Source organism: Prionailurus viverrinus, chromosome B1, assembly GCF_022837055.1.
Source record: "Prionailurus viverrinus isolate Anna chromosome B1, UM_Priviv_1.0, whole genome shotgun sequence".
Taxonomy (NCBI): Eukaryota; Metazoa; Chordata; class Mammalia; order Carnivora; family Felidae; genus Prionailurus; species Prionailurus viverrinus.
Genome location: NC_062564.1, coordinates 190,299,399 through 190,322,955, shown reverse-complemented (window position 1 = coordinate 190,322,955; position 23,557 = coordinate 190,299,399). Strand labels below are relative to the sequence as shown.

At 35.4% G+C, this 23,557-nt stretch overlaps 1 protein-coding gene across 5 annotated transcripts in view; it reads left to right on the top strand.

The window, feature by feature from the left end:
• The window catches only part of SLIT2 (slit guidance ligand 2), a 375,759-nt gene that overhangs the window by 219,462 nt on the left and 132,740 nt on the right, over positions 1-23,557 (top strand). For all 5 annotated transcript variants that reach the window (XM_047857138.1, XM_047857140.1, XM_047857137.1 and 2 more), the window contains exons 5-7: positions 3,515-3,586; positions 15,887-15,958; positions 21,694-21,765. In XM_047857138.1, coding sequence (XP_047713094.1) covers positions 3,515-3,586; positions 15,887-15,958; positions 21,694-21,765 — 216 coding nt within the window. The remainder of the gene's footprint in view (positions 1-3,514; positions 3,587-15,886; positions 15,959-21,693; positions 21,766-23,557) is intronic.

Sequence of the window (23,557 nt, the reverse complement as noted above, 5' to 3'; positions counted from 1 at the left end):
AGAGTCTCTGCCCTGCTCTTGTCTACCACCCTTCCCTCCCCACCATTGTGTGCTGAAATAAGAACTCACTTCTCAATTGCTACCAAAAAGTTTACTCATCACACCCTTGATTTGTCCTTCAGACCTCATCTCCTATTACTCCACTATGTATGTTGTACCTTTTAAGCAAATCAAACCAAATGCTATTCTCATAAAACGTTCTATGTTTTTTTCAATTCCATATTTTGCATGTGCCCTTTATTTCACTAGACATGCTATCTCCCGCTCCTTTGCCTTTACATCTTGATATGTTCACGTTGTCTTTTTTTTTTTTTTACTGTGCTTTCTTGCTTTTCAGACTCACAATAGTTTGTTTAAATCTCTCAGTTGGCCTTCTATTTGGCTACTTGCCTTATCGTCTTTACTGAATTTGAAAATTCCTGAAGCCAGGAAATGGGCTTTTACCCAACTCAGTAGTTCTTGCAACGTCAGCCAATACCTTGCTGCTGTTGTAGATATTAAATAAATATATGTTGGAATAAAATAACTGCTAACCTCCACCTGATTATATACAGAAAGTGTAAGTCATTATTCTTACACAATCTAATGCATCATTTTCAAGTGATATATACCGAAGGCTAAGATAAGTTAAGGAAAGCCTTTTACGTTTTAGGGCATAGGAAGGACATACTGAGATTAAGTAGCCCCTTGCATCATCTCTAGAATTCTTCAAATCCTGACTCAGTATTTGTCTGTATTTCTTATACATTTACTTAAATCATCTCAGGGCACCTGGGTGGCTCAGTCGGTCATGCATCTGACTTCGGTTCAGGTCATTATCTCATGGTTCATGAGGTTGAGCCCCACATCGGCCTCACTGCCGTCAGTACAAGCCCATTTCAGATCCTCCGCCCCCTCTGTCTATGCCTCCCATGCTTGCACTCTCTCAAAAAATAAATAAATATAAAAAACAAGCAATTTGTCTCATTTTTCAGCACTAATAGCTTACATTTCTGAAGTATAATTTCCTTTCCTATAGAACCAGGATAATATTAACTACTTGTCAAGATGGTTATGGGGATTAGAGGAAATACAGATCATATGTGATAATATGTTATTTCTAAAAAAAAAATGATTGCATACCATAGGTACTGAAAATATGTTGTTTCTTTTTCCTGTCATTGTTGAACATGGCCCACTTAACTGAAGGGGCCTGGGATCCAGAACTGAAGTTGCCTGCCCTAGTGAACTGGGCAGTGACCCTGTAGAATAAGTCTGGGAAGAGTCTAGTTGTAGGAGGTGGGGGGACAGCCACACATAAACCACTGACCTAGGGTAGTAAAGAGACTCTGAGATTGACAGTTGACAGTTTCTCATTCTTTCGTGAAAAGAAAAGTGTTAGCAGTATAAAACCGTTCCGTGTCCTAGAATTCTGCTGGTGGTACTCAGAAGCTTCTAGTAAAATCCGTTTTAGAAGGAATAGTCTTCGACTGTGCATTCCAGTCTGTTCAGTGATATCTTTCTGAACCACCTAATATCATCCCTCTACCTTTCCTCCCACCTCACACTCTCCCCATTGAGAACAAGACCTAAGAAAAACTGCAGGTGGCGAATGAAATGGCCCACCTGGCTGGATGGGAAAACTGCAGAGCTTGGAAAGCCGGCAAGGTCCGAAGAAAACATCTCTGCCATTTTTATTCACCTACAGTCTCCACGGCAGTCTTTGTCTTTGGAGAAACAGAGAGATACAAGTGATGAAAAAACAGAGAATTGACAGAGACACAGCAGTGAAATCACTACTGTTGGTTTCCAGTGGGGCATGGCAGATTCATATTTGCTTGGCTTCAATCATTTTCCCTTTTCATTTCTTCTTACTTTTTGATTTTTCTTTCTCCACTGTCTCTCTTTACCTTCTCCTTGCTCCATAGCTTCCTTTCAATACAGTTGCCAGCATCCAGGCTGTTAAATATACACTGTTAAACATTCTTAACCTGATGTAATTAAGGGAAGGAAGTCCGTCTGAATCAATGACAAGCTGGAGAAATAAGCAATTTTTAAGGAAATGAAGTTTTATTACTCTTAGCGATATACTGAAACTATTGAAAGCAGTTAACGGAGCTACATCACTTAGGAAATGGATGACTGACTTAACTCCCACATAAGCACATATTGTAAATTTACTGTTTGAAATAAAATGTGTGTTTTGCTTTTTTTTTAAAGACCTTTCCTCCTTGAATAGACTAACATTTATTTCTTTACAAATTGCTTAGCAAACATTTTTTTTTTAATTTGAACATTGTGGATGTTGAGATATGAATGCAAATCTCGGGTGTTTAAAATTTGGTGCTAATGAGGTCAAGACCACGCACTAAATCTCTCTATCTGCCAGTTATCTCTGTTGCATGGTCACAAGTATGTGAACAAAAAGCTCTGATCATAAAGACGCGTTAGGGGAGAGGATGTGGATGAATCCATCCAATATACCTCCACGGAATTGGAAAATGGCTCTGTTGTCATCAGCTGTGAATCCGTGGTTAGTAGCTTCATCTTTCTTAATGAGCATCAGTTATCTTAGAATTTGAAAGATAATTTTAGCACCATCACTGTTAATTTAATAACCTATTCATTTGATATTTCAACTTGCTGCTTTGTGGTAGTGTTAACTTAAAATTAGATGAGCATTTTCTGTTTTCAGTGATATTTTTTGCATGTATATTTATATCCTACTTGTTAAGGCTAATACTGTGTGAGCTCATACAATTGCATCTGAACTCCGAGCAAAAAATAATGATCCATTTCATGAGACGAGTGATTTTTACAGACTTCTCATTCCAACTGAAAGGGTGCTTTTTTCCCTTTCATTAAAATGTATTTCTCAATTAAATTAAAATGCAAATATAGACAGTCTGTGTTTATGGTTTTAATAGAATTATTGAAAGAAGGTTTTAAATCAACCTGCTGTTAATATTTTATGCAGGAACTGTTGGTTTTATTGTTGGGCCAGGACTGCCATGTTCCATTTTCAAGATTACTTAAAGCGTCGTGAAAACTTAATCATATTGCCCAGGTTTTATCAGTTTTTGGCCACTCTTCTCTAGGATATTAAAATGGACCTCTTTCCTTTATGCTTTGTAAGTTATGCCAGTGATGTTGGAGAAGTATCAAGTACTAAAACTTTAGAATCCCTTGAAACTGAGTGATGACAAATTTACTATTTGTTTTTCAATAAATAGTTTATTGCACAGAATTGAATCAACTCAAATTTAAGAGAACCGTATTTTGTAATTTATTATTAAATTAAAGATCTGGGAAAATACTTCAAGAAACCATTTCTTTAAACCTTTTAATTTATATTATAAATATAAAATATTTGTATTAGAAATTATATCCAATGATACGGACTTAATTATGATCCTATTAGGATTGCTTTAGCTTTTTTTTTAAGAAGTGTTTTATCATTTGTCAAGCACATGGATTAAAATCATTTTTAAATAATATTTTGTAACTTGACCTTTATCCTTTTTGTCATTTTTAGTGATCTCAGTGAAAACCAAATTCAGGCAATTCCAAGGAAGGCTTTCCGTGGGGCAGTTGACATTAAAAATCTGTAAGTATTTTCTTTTTCTGGTTTATACTGTTGCTGTAAACATTATCTGTTTTCAGAGTTAAATATATATTGAATAATGCATCAGAAAAAAAGTGAAAGTCCTATTTATCTTTATGCTTGCTTAGGAGAGCTTGTAACAATAAGTTTTAAATTGCTCTGACAAGGTATCTGGAGACATTCTCATGTAAAAGTTGTCTTGCATCTGAAGTTATTATAAAATTCATTCTTCTAAACTTTGTGATTAATCTTGTGAAATCTCAAGAAATGATTAGATTAAAAGGTGTTTGCATTGTATTTTCTTCGCTTTTACTGTCAATGTACTTCATTAACTCCCTTTTCTGTTGTTATCAGTGTTTATTGGAAATGCAGAATATAAGCTATTTTTTTCTGGAAAGAGTAGATAATATTTTCTTGTTAGAGATGCCTGCAGCCTGGAGCTATAGTTTTTTTTATCGCTTTTAGATCACTGTTTTCATTACATGCCAAAAGGGTGAGAATGAGAAAATTATGTCTTTCCCTTTGTGTGAATATTTTTCTTACATATTTTTCCCCTTGTATCTTTATAAAAGTATATGTGTATAATCTCCTTTTCAAAGAAGGGGGGAAAAAGCATGAGGAAGAAGGAAATTGTATTTCTGTATTTTCCCTTGAGAAATCTAGTGTCTTGTATAAAAGTGTTTTTTGCAAGTGCCTATAGCTTTGAAGATACATATCAGATTGAAGATTTCAGGGGCAATCCTAATTTTGTCAATATGTATGTTTTTATAAACTTTTATAAAGTTTAAAATACTATGCAAGCCTTTGAAAATGATGGGTTTTTTATTGGCTGCAAATGCTAGGACTTTAAATGTTGTCCTTAGCTTTTACATGAGTTTGGAATGTAGTGGGGAAAAAGCCCCTATGTGCTGAGATTAACTAACAGGAATTCAATATTTCTTAGCTAGTGATAAACAGCGCAGGCACTTTTCAAGAATTAACTTATATTCAGCATTCTCCATGGTGGGTTACAACACTACTTTTCCAGTAGGGAAAGTGAGACAGGTGTTTTCTGTCATCAAAGAGGAGGACTGTTTATAAAGCTTCAAGTTTTGGCCTCTACATCTTCTCTTCCACATAAATGGTTTTTGTTTAAAATTTGTACTTTCTAGGGGCACCTGGGTGGCTCAGTCGGTTAGGCGTCTGACTTTGGCTCAGGTCATGATCTTGCGGTTTGTGAGTTTGAGGCCCGCGTTGGGCTCTATGCTGACAGCTCAGAGCCTGGAGCCTGCTTCCGATTCTGTGTCTCCCTCTCTCTCTGCCCCTCCCCTGTTCACACTCTGTCTCTCCATAATAAATAACCGTTAATTTTTTTTTTTAATTTGTACTTTCTAGATGTACAGGTAAGGATAGAAAAATACAAACTTCTAGATATAAACTTCAGAACCATTGAAATTCTGGCCCTAGGTTTTCATGGATGTTTACATGTGAAGGGGATTTTATTTGCTTTCTTTTTATCTTTTGATGCTAGACCTTGGGGAAGTCTTCAGGGAGATTCTGTGATGTAAGATGTTCAAAACTAACTTTGTATACTCTGTGTACTGTATACTTTGTATACTGTGTCTGATCCTATAAAGATCCCAATATAGCACCTACTCAGGTCGCCTATATGTCACTTAAAAGGATAGTCATGACTACAGTTGACCACCCTCTGGGAATGCCACTAGCAATCCTACAATAGTATTATCTCTAAATCCTTAAAACAGGTGGCTTTTAATCTTCTTAGTAAAGATATTCAGGGAATTCACGTGTTTAAGTAACCTATAGTCCATATTTAAGGATGCATTTGGGAATGGGATACCAGTCATCATGGGATTCCTTCTTATGTCCTCTTCATTTATCCTTTTTAAAGACTGTGGTTTTAAAAATTCAGACATAAAAAAGAAAGTGAAATGTTAGCCATTGTGCTATATTGATTTAACAGGATTTTGAAACACTTTTATCCCCCATGTGCATTATATACATAATAACTGCCATGTTTTTAGACATGACAAATTGGCAAACTCCACTGAGTCTTAGTTTTACTTTTGTAAAGTGAATATGATAATTGCTTGGGTTTGTTGTGGTTATTAGGGAAAGAAGATATGTGAAAGACCTTTTGGTAAAATGCTGTAATATAGAGTGTATCATTTCATTCTGTAAGTATTCACTAATCAACTTCTAGAAGTTGGCCCTTAAAAAGGGATAGCAAAAAGACAGGAAAGAAGAGCATGAAGTAATTTGCAGTATTGGGCATGGGTAAGACAGGTTTGTGTCTATTCTGGGTCCATTAACCATGGGGCTAATAAGTGGAAAAGGAAAATATAGCAGAAAGCACTAAATATACACAAGACCCTGATTTAAAAGCAAGATACTATGTGCTGTAGGTGCCAGGCAAAGAGAGAGATAAGAAATATTGCTTGAGGTCATCAGGGAAATCTGTAGGAAACAGTTTCTGAAAGAAAATCTAAAGGAATCTTCAAGGATGTTGATTTGTGTTACATGTTGGTGAGTAACAGCAGATAAGGGTGGATTGAGGAAGTTAGAATTTATTAAAGAAACTATGCAAAGTTAGAATTGATTTCCACAATCCTCACTGCCTTCCACGCAACGGTGTCAAAGGTTGTGAGAGCAACACTGAAATACCACAATGCACTTCTAGCTTTATTTAATTAATCAGAATCATAGCTACAATTTAATAGAATTTTACAGTTAAAAGGCATGTTTCTATAATTAAGACATAGTTCAAACCACATTGTTAAAAAAAAAAAAGTCCAGGTTCAGGGGGCTTTTTATGAAGATTAGTTTTATCGTTAAAAGTTAAGAAAGATGCCTGGTAAAATATGTTAGAGCTGAGGGTAAATTTTAATTCATATTATTATTAAAGGCAAATATCGGTCATCAAATAATGACTCCATAAAAGCCCAGAAGTATTAATATTATTGATATTCAGCATGGGAAAGACAGGTATAGTACTTTGTCCTTTTTATCATTACACTGTATGCATTTACAATTTGGACAGTCCTGCATGGTGGATGGCTACTGTTCCAAGTCATTCAGAGAGTAAAAGAGAAACAAGAAGGCTAGACTGAAGGAATATGTCCCTTAGCTACATTACGATGTTAACAACGATATTTTGTATAGGGCTCTCTAAGTGCCCAGTCTGATGCACTGTAACAGGTTTATTGGATTTACCACATTCAGGCCTTATTCAGAGCAAATTCCAGTTAACAGAAGATTTTCACTGGAAGCACTTACTTTAATCTTGTGGATTGGCTAAATATGCTCATGGCGGCATCTTGACAATATGAAACTGATGCTGTGGAAATTTTGCAAATTAGCAGATCTTATTCCTCTTCCTTCAGGCAAGCCACATGAATACTATTCTAGGCAGATGGACATTTATCTTGCTCTTAAACATCTCCAGGGAGGAATTCTCGTAACTTTTTTGCTTATCGCTATTAATTTCTTAACTGGAATAAAACCCTGTATATTTTATTTTTGTTACTTCATTTTCTCCAGCTGCAACTTAAACTGTTTTCTTTTTCTTGACATTTTAGATGGTGAGATCTGAGAATAACAAGATCATATTAAAATATCAACTAAATTACAATGTTTGTAATAGTCACTGGCAGCGCTTTCCCATAGAATTTACATCTGTTTTAAAATTCTCCAGTTAAGTATGAATTAAAGTATTGATACCATATTATTACCAACTGATGTGCCACCAAAATGATGATCAATGTGTATAGGACTTTTCTTTATAAATTTTGTATATGTATTTAATATATTCAACACTGATGCAGGAAAGCCTTTTTGCCTCCTGATCAAATTTTGAATGAAAACACGTTATATTATTTAAACTATTTTGTTTAGAGGTATCTGTGAGATATTTCCATTTAATTGAGTAATTTAGGAGAATATTTAAATTAAACCCTCCTTTATTGCTGAGACTTGTGAACTTATTCTCTAAGCAGGTACCTAATGGGAAAAACATTTTTCAAGTCTTTTGTTTTCATGATAAAATATTCCTAGTTAGAGTTATCCCAAGATTTGAGAAAAAAACTGTACAAATCAATGAACTTAAAATTAAGTAGATTGCTAGTTGCTCTTCACGTCACAAAAGTAAACTTTAATGTATTTTTAGTTTCTTTAGTGAGTGCACCATAAACACTTAAAATAGTTAAATTCTGGGCTCCTGGGTGGCTCAGCTGGTTGAGCTTCCAACTTCCGCTCAGGTCATGATCTCGTAGTTAATGAGTTTGAGCCCCACTCAGCTCTCTGCTGTCAGCATAGAGTCCATTTCAGATCCTCTGTCCCCCTCTCTCACTGCTCTCCCCCTCCCTCTCCGTGTCTCAAAAATAAATATTATAAAAAATAGTTAAATCTCAACACATATTCTTTTAGACACCCTTGTAAATAAAGTAAATCACACTTGCTTATTCTTCTTTCGTTTCGCAGTACTCCCTCAAAATGTACTCTATGTTCTAGTCAAACTGTAATGTTTATCGTTTATAAGTAAATTTATGTCTTTCCCATTTGCTTGCATTATCCAATTCCCTTAACCCTATATCTCATACCCACCTTTGGCAGGAAGATTGCTTCTTGGTAAAAAACAGGTTAGGCAAAAAATATTTATAGTTATCTTTCTTTAACATACATTAACTTATAAACAAAGGTCAGGTTACAAGATGATTTAGTTTTGTTTTCTTTGAACAAGTTATTATATTATTTGGGAAACAAATATGTACAGCCATGGCTTTGTAGGAAACACTCACCCAATGTGGGTTGCAATGGTTATTGGCAATAAGAAGATTTGGCAAATGGGAAAGACAGTTAATCCATATGCTGTTATATAGCTATTTATATTATTTAGAAATTTCATTTTTTTCTGGAACTCTGTCATCTTTGACTTATTTTATCACTATCTCAATTAATACTCATAGAAGAAAAATTCACTATTCCATACTAGGGAGACAGAAAGACTTCTGTATTTTACTTAATTTTATACACTTCTTTAGTTTTAATTTCTTTAATATTTATTTATTTTTGAGAGGGAGAGTGTGTGTGTGTGTGTGTGTGTGTGTGTGTGTGTGTGTGAGAGAGAGAGAAAGAGAGAGAGAGAGAGAGAGGAGAGAGAGAGAGAGAGAAAGTGGGGGTAGGGCAGAGACAGAGAGAGAGAGAGAGAAAGAGAGAGACAGAATCCAAAGTAGGCTCCAGGCTCTGAGCTGTCAGCACAGAGCCTGATGTGGGGCTCAAACCCACAAACTGCAAGATCATGACCTGAGCCAAAGTTGGATGCTTAACTGACTGAGCCACCCAGGTGCCCTGTACACTTTCCTAGTTTTAAATACCTCTCTGTTGGATACTTCATAACAATAAGGAAACTAGTGTTGTTCACATATTATAGAATCAATATGTAATAATTAGAAGAGTATATTATATATTTTACAATGCAAATGTAAGACTTACTCCAGCTTTTTGTCATTTAGGTTGTCATAGTTGCAAACTGTCTGCTATAATCAGCTAGTTTTCATGTTTAATTCATTACATTTCTTACCATATTATATACTTAGCTTATTATCATAAAAATAGGGGTGCCTGAGTGGCTCAGCGGGCTGAACCTCTGACTTTTTATTTCAGCTCAGGTCATGATCTCGTGGTTTGTGAGATTTCATGCCTGCTTGGGATTGTCTCTCTCCCTCTCTCTGTCCCTCCCCTCTCACACGTGTGTGCTTTCTCTTTCTCTCTCTCTCTCAAAATAAGTAAGCTTAAAAATAAATAAATAAAATTCACTGTTATCAAATTTAAATGATTTCTTTTAGTCCCCCAGCTTCTTGAGTGTTTTCAGTAAACCTGAGGCTGAAGACACTTTGAAAGGGGAGGTTGGTTTCTCACTCAAGGGGCTTGCTATCCTTCATGTTAGATTAAATGTCACAGGTCTTCAGTGGGATGTAGAACCTTCTGAACAAACTTGTATAGATGGCTTTTCATTTAGAAAGATCGTAAATGAACTTGAGTTTCATTTCAATAAACAGAGCTCCCTTTAACATCCAGAATGTTGTCTATAGACAGGGATTAACCAGCAGTTGTCTGGGTACTTACATGTAAAATACGCTAGGAACTCAGGCAATGCTATTAGTACCCCGGGAACTGTCCGTGGTCCTGTAACTTGTCTGGTTTGCATTCACTCTAAAGGCATAGTGAATTGTGATAATCCCCAACAACCAGGATCACGTTTGCGTGATCAACAGTCTCTCCAACTTTTCATTTTGCTCTGTCTCCAGGTGCGTTAGCATTTTTTCTTCAACGATGTCATTTTCTTATGTAAAAATGAATCTATATGACATATCTTCATAAACACTTTCCAGAACAAAATAAAACAAACAAAACACAAGAGTATCTGATTGGAAATCCAATTCACATATGTATAAAATAAGAATTGGCGTGATCTTTCTGAAACTGTCGTGTTGTCCTGGAGATAGAACAGATCTTTAGTTTTCTTGCTTCTCCAACCCTAAACAGGCACACTTTGCTACATCTGAACTATTACAGTGGTCTGCTAATTGGATTTTGATCTCCAGTCTATATTCTCATTAGATAATTTTAACACTGCAGACAGATTTGTTTTTATAAGGCATTGTATTTTTTGTCCCATCACTGCCTCGTTCAGAATCATTCAGCTTATTAAAAATAACAACACTTTGTATGGGCATTGTGGCAAAGCCTTGGGGATATAGTAGAATATTGTCATAGTTCTATAGGTTCTGAAGAATATAGACTCTTTCCTGAAAGAGCAGTGACTTCTATTAATGGCATAGTCTCTTTAGATGTTATGACTAGGCCTAGCATTCTGCCATTCACCCAGGGTCCCAGCCCCCTCTCCTACCGAATCTACACAAGCTTTTTGCTCAAGCCAGAATGGCCCCTGTCTGGCAAGTATTCACATTGTAGACCTTCTGCTTACAACTGCTCTTGATGGAGTCTTTTCCCTCCATAGGGAAGACACATTCTTATTTTCTGTCTTTCTGGATTCTACCTGTTTTTTAAGGTTCAGGTTTCTTCCTTCCTCACACATGACTACTTTGGCCCAGGGTAATCTGTTCCTTCCCTGACATTCTGTAATACTCTTTATATGCTGCATTCTGCCTTGAAATTTGGCCATCAGAGATTTAACTGAAACTTTCATATGCAGAACGAACAGCTCTTTCCCTAGACACTTACTGTGTGAGGGAGGGCTTCAGCAATACATAGATTTAAATTTGAATCAAGATTTCACCACATATTTACTACCTACTTTGAATAAGTTATTGCACTTCTGTGAGCCTCATTTTTTTTCATCTGTAAAATCAGAATGATGATAGCATTTACCTTTTCAAGTTATCATGAGGAATACTGAGATGGCATCTCTACAGACCCTGCCATTTGCTGTGCATTCAATAAATGTAACTAATTGTTATTGTCAGTGGCAGTTTCTACCCCCTCTTATTAGTGTGCAAGAGTTACTAGAACATGAAGGGCAACTTAATTTTTCCTCCATTTTCTGATACCATTTTACTTAGAGCTTATCTTTTTGCTTTTCCCCAATAAATTAGCAAGTGGATATAACTTTATACCATAGATTATTTCAATAAAAACTGAGATTCTTTATTCCTGTGCAAAAAAAAAAAAAAAGAAAAAAAAACCCACAACATTGTGCTTGAAAGGTTACAGAAGGGTTAAATTCCCAAATAACAAATTATTTTACATTCCTCAGGATAATCCTTATCTTGGTTGTTTTATTCACTAATACCTGAGTTAGCACTGATTTGTTTTTATGCTGAGGTTAAATGACATGGTTGCTGAAACTTCTGCCTACAGTGTTCACTTATATGGGTCAATTTATATTATTCTTATGTTCTCGATACATTATAACTTAAATTTGTACTACTTCTTAAAGAGTCATTATTGGCATAGGATTTGTATATTTAGGCACTCACATTGACTTGAATTTTATACACATGAGGGAAGAAATAGAACAGATCGTGCCCATATCCTTAGAGCATTCTTTTTCTTTTCCTCCCATTTGATTTATATGTTTTATCAGGGTTCTTTCCAAATGGCATAATGTTGTTACTCCCTCCTATTGATTTTAATCACTTTGATGTATTTTAAGTCAACTAAACTTCTGGAGTTTGCCACTCATAGTAGTATGACTATGAACTAAACTTTCTAGTACCTAAAGTATTTCTAGTATTCTCTAGTATTCTAGTATTCTAGTATTTCTCTAGTATTTCTAGTACCTAAAAAACCCTCGAAAACCAGAGCATATTTTGTTTCAGAGTTAAGTAAATTTTACGGTGTTCTAATTCTTACAAAAAGAAAATAAATTAGTAATAAGATTTTACTGCTTGGACGCTGAAGTGACACATGAAATTTTCTATGGGTAAGGACAAAACCAACTGCAGTTAATGCAGGAATGTGAGTTTTATATATGTGATTCAAACAGTATGGTATCCAAATTTTAATAACAGAAAACAGGAAATTCCTGAAAAAAAAAAACATAAAGGTAACAGAATGCAGTATCTCCGGTTATATTTCAGTATGCCAAGTAAGCAAATGTTCGATCTTTCTGTCTTTTATGTGCCCATATCTAAAATTGGTATTTCGCAGCACTATATGAATATATATATATGTATATATATATATATATTCGTATCTAGAATTAATCCAAATATGAAACTAGACTAAATTATTTTTAGTGTTAAAGACAATCAGATCAGGTTTAGAAATTTTACACGTGTGAGGCACAGAGTCATACCACCAGATAAAGAGATTCTTGTGCGTTACCCAAGACTACATTTACCAGTAGCAGGGAAAGTTAAACCGAGCAGGCTAGTGTTACTTGAGGAGACCAGAGTACAAGTGGTTAGGAATGAAAAGATCATCATACAATGTTAATCCTGAGAGAGACCTCGAAGGTTTCCATTCTTTTTAACATCATCATTTTCGTAAAATTAAAGATAAAGCACTTGGTTCAAAACACACACTTACAAACTAAGACAGTGAAGGATCAGACGGAGATAGAATTTGGAATTCACACGGAAACAGAGGAGCCAGGATGTAGGAAGTACGGGAGAGAAGACACAGAAGTCTGTGCTAAGATACATCGGCTGAAGGTCTGAAAGGTATCACCGATAATAATATCTGTACCATTCTTTCTCCCCGGAAAATGAGAAAAGTGCTAGCTTGCTTCTCAATGGTACGTGACCCCTGTGCCAGGAAAGGATCCTGAAGCTGTCTCTGATGTATCTTAGTGCCCTCATTATCCAAAGATCAACAAATTTGCCCCGTGTTTGACTTAATAATTGTAACATTACTTTTTGGAGAAGTAGGGGAAAAAAAAACCTCTCCTCTTACTAATTCCTTAAATCAGAATAATTTTATTGCACTATTGGAAATCACATCTAAAGAGGATCAACCTGTCACTAAATGCATGGCTGAGAACAGATCCTTTCCTATTTACAGACAGCAGAAGTGCCCGGGCTTTGCAGGGTAGTAGAGAAGAAAGTGAAGTGGGTAAGAGAAAAGAAAAAAAAAAAGTGCAGAAAAATAGTCCAGAAGCACTGAAATGAAGTATGCTTTTGCATAGTTTTGACAGTCTTTCTCTTGAATCATATACAGACAAGTGGAGGTTAGTGCAGAGAGATTTTCTCAGGAACAGTCAGAGCAGGCACAACACTTCATGTAAACACTCTGATTTAACAAAGTCCACCAATTGACGAAAAAAATTATTTTGCTTGTCCCTTCATACGAGTGACTTTTTTCAAAAAAATAGCTTTGTTCTCAGAAGATGCATGGCCTGAGATACGGTACATTCAGAAAACTTCTAAGGAAAACTTTGGTCCTATGAGAGCCAGATATTCTTAATGCTTTAGCACCAAGAAGGACTTAAGTTTCTGCTAAGAATCAGAAGAAGCTTGTAACCATGAGCCATGTAGAACAGGGGTGAAATTACCAACTTTTCGGCAGCATCTCAACTTCTGGTGGTATAGGGAAATCTGCTTTTCAGTCCCTGTAGAACGAGATTCGCTTGAGTGCTTTCTGGCATGCTAGGGCTTCCCCTTTGTGTATAGTATGCATGATTTAAAAGAAGCAGTGTCAGCACTGATTTATACATTGACAGCTAAGGATAATAAGATATGGGCAAACATACAGCTCACCCTTTTACAGATTAACCTGGAGACTGCATTAGGCAAATTTGATAGCATTAAAAGATTTTGCCAATTTGTCTGGAAACAATTTCTCTTTTGTAGTGTGTCAAGGGTAACACTTCATGCCATTGTACTAATTTAAATGGCTTTGATAAATTGTTCAAGAGGTTAGAGAATAGTAGTGTAGATATATATTTAGCACTTTAAAATAAAAAGGCTGTTAACTTAATTGTTAAATGAATTTAATCTGTAAAAATCAAAAGTGCCCAAGAATGGAAGTGTTTTCTTGGAACCACAGCATCCATATTACATCATGAAGCTTTAAAAGTCTTCTTAGAAAATAAAATTATACTTCTGCATTACTTCCTAATAACTAGAAATGCTTTAAGCTATTACAGTAGCATGGATGGTACCTATTATTTGGGGAAAGCCTTAGTTTATAAAAGCAATAAAAGCATATCTTCTCCAGAGTTGTTTTTTTTTTTTTATGTTGCATGTCCTAGATTGTACCATTTGCATGACATCAAGGTAGTCTTATGTCCCCTAGAGACCTTCTTAAAAATGAGATGTATATTTCATGAGACATTCTCTATGTACATAATTTCTAAAGTAAGGAATTTGAAGAGGCCCCTCTGAAAGTCACTGGATTAAATCATTGCACCTTTATTCAGTATCCTTCTGAGAGAAACAGCTATTTTATAGGAATGTTTAAACAATTCTTTTTAAGAACACACCTCAAATGTAAATTAGCCCTTTTGGTGTATTTCGCACTTGAAACAAGGGCAAGATTCATTTGTATGAAGATCATAGTCTTACCCCTGTACATTTGCATTCCCTCCCAATTCATGAAGAACTGACAACTCACCTGACTAGTTCATCAAACATTTTGTTTCTGTCTCAAGTGAACCATTAAAATGCTCTTTCTTTACTGGAATAAGAATATCGCTAAGCAGCAAGCTACTAGTTTAAGTAACAGCTGCTTATTTAAAAAAAAAATTAAAACAATGTAAAGATAGGACAGATAGGATTTCATACTTATTAGCTGTTTATTTCAAACAAATTCCTCGGCATGGATAAAGGAAATTTTAGTTCCAGAAACAACTAGCAGGAAAAGCCAACTTAACCAAATTTGGAGCAACTTTGTTTTTGTTTGTTTGCTTGTTAGTTTTCATCTTTAAATTTTAACAAATAAGTGCTCAAACTACAAGAGAACATCCATTTGTTTGCATTTTGTATTATTTAGAAGGAACTGAGAAAGCTTTTAAACTTTTTGCCAAAGGTATATGTAGTGTTTTAATGATGTTGCTGCAGTATGTGTTCTTAGCGTTTGGGGCTAAAATTAGCATCTTTGAGGAAAGTAAAAAAAATCAATTTTTAATACTTTAAAAACTTCTGGAAATTTGGGAAGTTTCTTAATTGAAAAGTATGTCATATTTACAGTGCAGAGAATTCGCATGTAACGAACAATTGCAAATCATGGGAATGGTGAATATTCACGTAGAACAAGACTGGCTTTCTAAAGTGTTTTCCTGGTTGAGAATAGCAGGGAGGTGTGTGGGACCTCATTTCTCTCTCTTGACTGGGAGTTCTCGAAGGAAAACTGCTTTTAAAAGAAGGAAACCTAAAAGTAGTCTTGCTCTTTCTTGCCAAGGATAGTGAAATTAACATGCAGCTGGGCTTCTCTGATAAATGGATTCTGTTAGGTCACTGAGGGGGTGCATGTGACATTAAGTGATTTACAGTCCTTTACCTTAATGAAATTGTTTCAGCAAGATGACGCTGAAAGCTCTTAATGGATAGCTTTTCTTGATGTAATGAAATTGCATTCCTATGGCATTTAATATAAGGTGCAGTTATTATTTACTGGAGCTTTCCAAGGGCTGCTATTTGCACAGACAGTTCAGAACAAAAAGAGATTTCAGTAGCGGCACCGAGGCCAGAATGGCTTGTGACATTCTTAAGCGGATGAGTGTATTTCTGAGAGCATTTCAGTTAGTGCAGTCAGAGCTTCGGAGACCCTTCAGGAGACTTCTTTTCACCCAGCGCTGCTAGTCTCCAGCCTTTTACTTATATTCTTCTAATCTATTTACAGGCAACTGGATTACAACCAGATCAGCTGTATTGAAGATGGAGCATTTAGGGCTCTCCGGGACCTTGAAGTGCTGTAAGTATTGCTTATTTCTCTTACTCTTTTGAACGGGGGCTTTGTGTCTGGGGAGTGCTAATGTGGAAGCTTATCTGCTCGCTCGAAACCTAGCGTCAAAATGGTCTCTTATAAAGATACCTTAAATAACTCATGGGGAATATATGAGTTGAAATGTGTGTGTGCACAGCCGTGGGTATCATTTCTGCATATTTAGGCAAAAATGTCTATTTAAGGAGGACATTCAAATGTTCACAATACCATCTTTCAAGTGTTTCTCCTTGTAACAAAATATTCTCATTCAAAGGACTGGTGAGGCTCCCTAGAATTGCCAAATATTAGGATAAAAGCAGTTGTATAAGAAAAATTACAATAAAAAAATGAACTTCTTAGTTTCTGATGAGTTGGGTTATTATATAGTTGCCATGCAATGGAAAGATGTTGTCTCATTTTAAAATGCCATTTTTAACCAGATAGCATCATTTTTGAAAGGTGATTCTAGAAATCTGCTTTTCTGATTCTAATAGGTTGCCCATTGGGTCCATTTTAAAGTCTTCACTACTGACTTAGGAAAGCACAGCACACAGACTTGAATTATAACTGGCATCCTCTCTCTTTCCTTACTGGGTAGACATGGCTGACAAAATGGGCTAGAGGCAACCCGGTAGTCTCTACAGACCTTTGACTTGGTACAATAATTTTAATGGAATTATTATGATGAGAAATTATTTTAATGTAAACTAGAGTTACTCAAGCCATTGAAGCTGCCTGTACATTTCTGGAATTTTTTTTTTTCCAGCCAGAGACTCACAAGTCTAGCTTTTTGAATATATTTACACATTTCTCCCCCCATATAAAATATTTTTCTGTGCTACAGTTCATCCCTGGCTAAATTTATTCAGAAATTCAAAAATTGACTTAAATGTTGAAGAGGTTTGGCAATTTTAGTCCATGTGGTAAAAGTTATCTGGGACTCGTGACATCCTTCCGGAAAAAAAAAAAAAAAAGATCCCATTACTTTATAAATTGAGTTTGAGGAACAGAATGGAATTCAGGAAAGAAAGTTTGAGGTCTCAACAAAATAGCCTATTTAATCAATATTTTATATATGATTTTGATTTTAATTGCAAGTAGATGTATGGAACTTGTAGCTGTGTCATGTGCAAAGTTACTGGTTATTTTTAAGGACTTAATGTAAGAGTTAGTCGACTGAGATAAATCGTGTTGTAAGATATATACTGTTGTCTACCCACATCATGAGATGTTAACCTTTCTTTCTGTTGGTAACAGCCTAATTTTTTCTATAAGAAACCTATTCAGAGTGCTTATCATACACATTGTATTTAATAACGCCACTAGTTGTGTTTCAGACCCATTAATATACAAAGCTCACTGTTGCTATTTCAGAGTCAGAATAGTTAGGATACAACTATGATTTCATGATAGCAGTCTGATGTCAAAACCATAGTCAGTGTCATAAACTTGGTATATGAAGAGGCAACCCTGAGTGTTAATTGAATGGAGCTGATCAGGCCAAGAATGTGTTACTAAGTAGGTGCTTCTAACTAGGAATAGGAATGACACCAAACATTTTATAGAAAATTTGCTGAATATTGTGGATGGACTAAAATCCCATAAAGTACTTTGTTATTCATTAAAAGAGCTTAAATAATTCACGTATAACACACACACACACACACACACACGCACACAATACCTACTCTATGCCAAGCACTGTGCTAGGCATTGAAAACTCTATCCACAAATGCAGTAACTATTCATTTGCTTATTTGTTATAAAGTAAACAGTGTTTTTAGAAGAGTAAGTTTGTGATGATACAATCACCTCCTGCGTTGTATTTGACATATTAGCAAAATATCTAGAAGGTAACTTTACCAAGACCCTCTGTTTTGAAACACAACAAAGAGTAAAAAATGTTCTATGGTTCATGGAGTAAAAATCAAAATCCAAAGTGTTAGGAACTCTTTTGGGGTCCTTAATATATAGGCTTCAAAGAGATCTATAATGGTCAGAGTGTGTTTGCTAAAAAAAAGAAAAAATTAACATTAGTACATGACACAAGAAAGTGTGAATTCTTTCAAAACAATTTAAATATTTTATATTCAAATTTGACAAAGTCAAGCAGACATTCTTTTAATATGTGTTCATTTTTAAATCTTCGTAATTCATAGAATCTTTGGAGAAATTATTCTTTGAAAAATTTAAGGGTAATTGGATGAAATACCAAAGACTGGGATTTATCAAGCCCAAATCTCTTGTCATGTAAATGAAAAGTTATTCTATTAGAAACATTTCCAGAAAGAAAGTTGTCTGTTTTTCTTATTTTTAGCGTCTATGACCCGTTACAATATATCTTCTTATTATGTGGAGATAATGAAGAATTAATTAATTTGCAAATCACCTTAAATTTCAGACTCCCAATGTTTTAGATCTTTTTAAAACTTTTAATTCCATGAGCCATTTCTCAATGTATGATTATACTGAGGCAAAACAAGGGGATGGAAGTAATCATACTGGACCATTGACAAAAATTTGTTAAATTAAGATATAAATTAGGGTAAAGAGAGTGAATAAAGTTTGAGAAGGAAAAGTCCAGGTAAACGAAAGCAAGGGGAGTCGGTCTATCACTTGTATGTTCATGGCAACCTGGCAAATTGTGGAATTCTGATTGGTATGATTCAGAAATGTCTCTGTTTTTAATATGAAGAAACCATCTCAAAAATAACATTGGAAACTAAATCTAGATCAATGTTTTCTGTTTCTTTGGACAACATCTAGTTTTGTATTGTTTGTTTTATTTCTTTTCCATAAAATAGGCATCATTTAATTGAATCGAGACATAGTGATTCATATCCATTAAATATCAGACTCCGCCAAATCCTATGCTGAGCACTAAGGGAATAAGAAAGAATAAATCAAGATCTAAGTCTGAGAGTAACTATATGATTACCAAAACTCAAATTTCGTATTTGTACATCAAAATGTACTTTTGTACAAGAATATATTCTTGCTGCAAAAAGAAAATCTTGAGGTTGAACATAGAAATATAGTTTCGTTTAGAAGAAAGTGTTCACAAATAAAGAAGTACAATAGATACATTTGCATTGTTTCAGAATAGGAATTAGTCACGACCATAACATACATGACATCAGATGTAATTAGCAAATATTTATTATTAATTTTAAAATAATTTAATTTCATTGGTTCCACATATCGTTCCACTATCAGGTATCAATGTCAATATCACTTTGCCACATCAATACTGAATAAAACCACTAAGATAATCTATTTCTTCAGCTGCATTTTGCAAAGTGACATTTTGAGAAAAGACTTCAGACTGATAGCCACCAGCTTCAGCATTCAATGAAGACACTCTTTGGTGTGGAATCATAAGAAATTAGAGTTCAAAATTAATGCATGCCTACTGCATGTGATGAATTACTTTAAAAAATGTTATCCCTAAAGTCACATTTCAGTATGTTATGTACTCTGAAGATTTTAGCCATATAAAGTCAGCATAAATTTTGAGGGTGGGAAAAGGGGTCATTTGAAAGTAAATCCCTTTGAGAAGTGAAACCTTTTAGTTCAAACATCAGGATATATTTTAATGGCGTTTGAAAAAAAAATCTCATTTCACTTGAGTACAGAAAAATGCTACAGGCTTTTAGATAACGTGAACCAACCAATTCAGTGCTTTATAGGTCCTTCATAAAGTGGGATTTTTTTTTTCGCCTGTGCAACTTACTTCAATCAGTTGCATTAGTTTTTATATCATTCAATACATTGCAAAACTGGGTAAGAAAAGAAAGTGTGTCTTCTAGATCGGTAGCCTCTGTGCCCCACTTTACTGAGAAGTTCAAGTGAATCCCTGAACCCCTGAACACCCCAAATCATACCATTCACAACTGCAGCCTCCAGCTGGCCAAAGTGGCCTCATAAATGTATCCTGCTTTCGTCCAAACAGATGTAGCCCACAGACTCTTTGAAATGTCCGAATTAGTTGCCAGTATTTAAAAATTAGGAGGACAGATCTGAAATTTTCTGTTTCCAGCGTCTCCTGAGAACATCAGATCGGTTGGCAGCCTTCCATTAGCACGGAGCAGTGGTCCATCGGAGCTGAGGACTAGCTGCTATGACAGAGAGTGTCATCGCTCGCTTACCAGGGTCTCCAGTGGCCCCAGCCCTCTGCCTGCTCCACTCCATCTCTCGTCCCTGTTGCATTTCTTAACACGCATCCTGTTTCTCTCATTTACTTCCCTGCCCAGCCTCCATTGGCAAGAGAATTTGCATAGTCTAATTCAAACCTTTCTCCATTATCAAATTGCATCTGTGGGCCGTTGATCCTGTCATCCTGACTCCCTCAGGAACTTGCCCGCTTTGCTCACCACATCATGGTGTCTTCTCCATACTAGAATCATTGTCCGTATTCGCATTGCACAAGCACAGCCCTGGGATAGCCTCCTTCTCACTTTCTTGTCATAACCAGACTTCCCCAAAGGGAGAAAAACAATCTCTTCTTCATGTTATTAACTATAAGTTTTTATAATTTGTACTCCATCTTCCCACTTGGACAATATGCTATTTTAGGACAGGTTTTATGCCTGATTTATTTTATACTGTTCCATGTTGCCATAAAATGAAGAGCCATCTAGGAAATATTAGATGAATGAATGGGTAGTAGTTGTAGTGGTAGTAGAAAAGCCATAATAACACAACAATGCCTGTGTTAGGGGAAAAGTAGTAACAATTTGAACCAAGCAAGAGTTATGCTTATTTTCACCGTCTCTCCCTTGGTCGCCCATCTTCCTGACTCCAGCATCCAGAAACCGTGATCTGTACCGCATGGAAGTTTGCAAGGGACAGGATATGTGCCTAGACTTAGAAGTGTTAGAATGTACAGGGTGCCTGGGTGGCTCAGTCGGTTAAGCGTCTGACTTTGGGTCAGGTTGTTATCTCACAGTCTGTGAGTTTGAGCCCTGCGTTGGTCTCTGTGCTGACAGCTCAGAGCCTGGAGCCTGCTTCAGATTCTGTGTCTCCCTCTCTCTCTGCCCCTCTCCTACTCGTGCTCTCTCTGTCTCTCAAAAATAAACAATAAAAAATTTTAAGTAAAGAAGTATTAGAGTGTATTAAGCTTTTAATAAACTGCCCCAGCCTGACACTTTATCCCTACCCAATGCAAGTACCAAATGTAGATATCGTTCTCACTACTCAGATTTCAACAACGGCTGATGTCCACAATAGAGAATAATTAGCAGGACTGTGTTCCGGGATGTGACAAAACCAATTCTGTGCTATTGCTATGAAATTTAATTTGGAAATTTCAAATATGTTCATTTACTCATGACACTAATTATACATAGTGCCCCTCTAAGGAAGTGTAACTGCCCAATTTTACTAATTGTTGACTGCCTCATCTTATTCCTTAACCAGTGTCATAAATACACACACATGCATACCCATGGTGCATAAAGCAATATGTGAATAGTCAAAGATATTATGGCTAAAGACATAAATCTGTAATAAATATTTAATAAAGCTGAATGCATAGTAAAGTGTTAAAGTATGGCATTTATTTATCCTCTTGTTTATAACATGGGGCATTCTTTATGCCGTCTCTACCAGATAGTTGCCCTGCATAAACATAGTTGCAAGAAGCATTCTCTGTATTATTATATAGAATGATCAGTAAATTTTAATTACCTAAAATTCCTGACTTTTTTTGTTTTATTCTACAGCACTCTCAACAATAACAACATTACTAGACTTTCTGTGGCAAGTTTCAACCATATGCCTAAACTTAGGACTTTGTAAGTAGCCGCAATGTATGTATGTCAATGTCATCAATTAAGGGTTCCCCTTAAGTACCATTTGTAGTAAACAAAAAACAGTACCACAAGTTCACTATGGGGTAGACCAGGAAAACACCACTTTTTAAAAAGTACTAGATATGGTATTTGAATAAATGAACTATTATTCTGAAAACATGAAAGCTTTCCTTTAAATGATATGCATTATGGAAAGTTGGAGGGGGGACGTTTACTTTGAGCTATTGTGGAGGTCACATTTCATTAAGAAATGTAAGACTCCTTGATTGGCTGTCAGAAATGATAAATGGTAAATCTTTATGATTTTATTACTGTACAGCAAGCCGACCTAATAAAGCTAAACTGGCTCTCCCAACATTCTTTGTAATGTAAAATTACACCATAACCCTCCAGTGCTTCTATAATTAAGGTTGTGTCAGCATTTTTATTTAAAAATACCTTTTCAGGAGATGGACATTAAAATATTTTAGGTGAATAAAAACATGTTTCCTAGTAAAGTATTTGCTACAACTGTTTTTTTTTTCTCTTGGAGAAAAAAATAATCTTTAAAGCTCAGCATGGGGATATTTAGTTAAAGCATTTTCAGAGATAAATCTCATTTGAATGGGGTTTAAGAATCACCTTGACCTTAAAAATACATTATATACCACATGTGGGAAATGGTGGGAAACATAACCAAAGCTTCGGAGTTCTGGAATAATATGTGTTTTTAAGTAGGGAACATAAATTTTGATTGGGTTTTCAAAATAGTTTTCATTTTACAGTAGGCTATAACTGGAAACATATAGCTTTTATTTTTTTCTCTTTAATGAAAAATCATTTGAATTGCCAGCTTTTTAATGAATTAGGTAACACCAATCTTAAAGTCCTTTTTTTTTTTTCCCTCTCTCACTAAAATGTAGCTCTGTGTATGATACAACACAACATGATCATTTCCTTGGAATATGACTTAACAAAATAAAGAAATTCTCAAAGTATGCAGATATAACATAAACTTTATTTCCTTGGTACTCTTCGGTTGAGCCTAATTTGACCAAATTAATACCAAATATAGTTCACTCAGACTATATTTGATGAAATTAGCTCCTCATTACCTTTAGCTGATTTTTAAAAACAAACTGAACAAGCTCTTAATCCTTGAGAAAATAAAGCCACCAAGACTGTAGAAATATCCATCATCCACGTTTTTGATAGTATGCCTTACTTTCCTACAGAAATCCATTAGCGTTTGTCTTGCTAATCAGGTTTTTAAAGTTTTATGTTCTCTCATTTCAAATTTGTACGCACTTAACTGGATTATTATAACGTACTTGGTTTAGATGAAAATATTTAGAGAACAGCGAGGTGGAGTGTGCTAAGCGGTTTCCAAAGGATGCCACTCTGACTTCCAAACAAACTGAACCGGAGGTCACCCAGCTTTCCCAAAATGTAGCAATGTGGCATTTTGTTTGGTGGCACGCTAAGTTTTGATGCAAGACAGTCTGTTCCATATCTACAGGCTCAAGGAGAATGTAAAATAGTCATCTAACTTGAAATTCCCTTGCTTTGGTGTTTCATTATTGTATATTATCATTGCTACTTAAAAATTCCACTTTTATGGTCCAATTATCTTTCTGGACTGAGTTCCATGTTTTAATATCCATTACTGTTATTGGGTTAGAATTGAGCACATCAGCTAAAAAGGACTAAAATGGTATTACTGTGTCATAGATGATTCTGGAAATGATGCTTTGATTTATACTTTTGGATGTCCTTTTCTTTAGTTTGAGAAAAC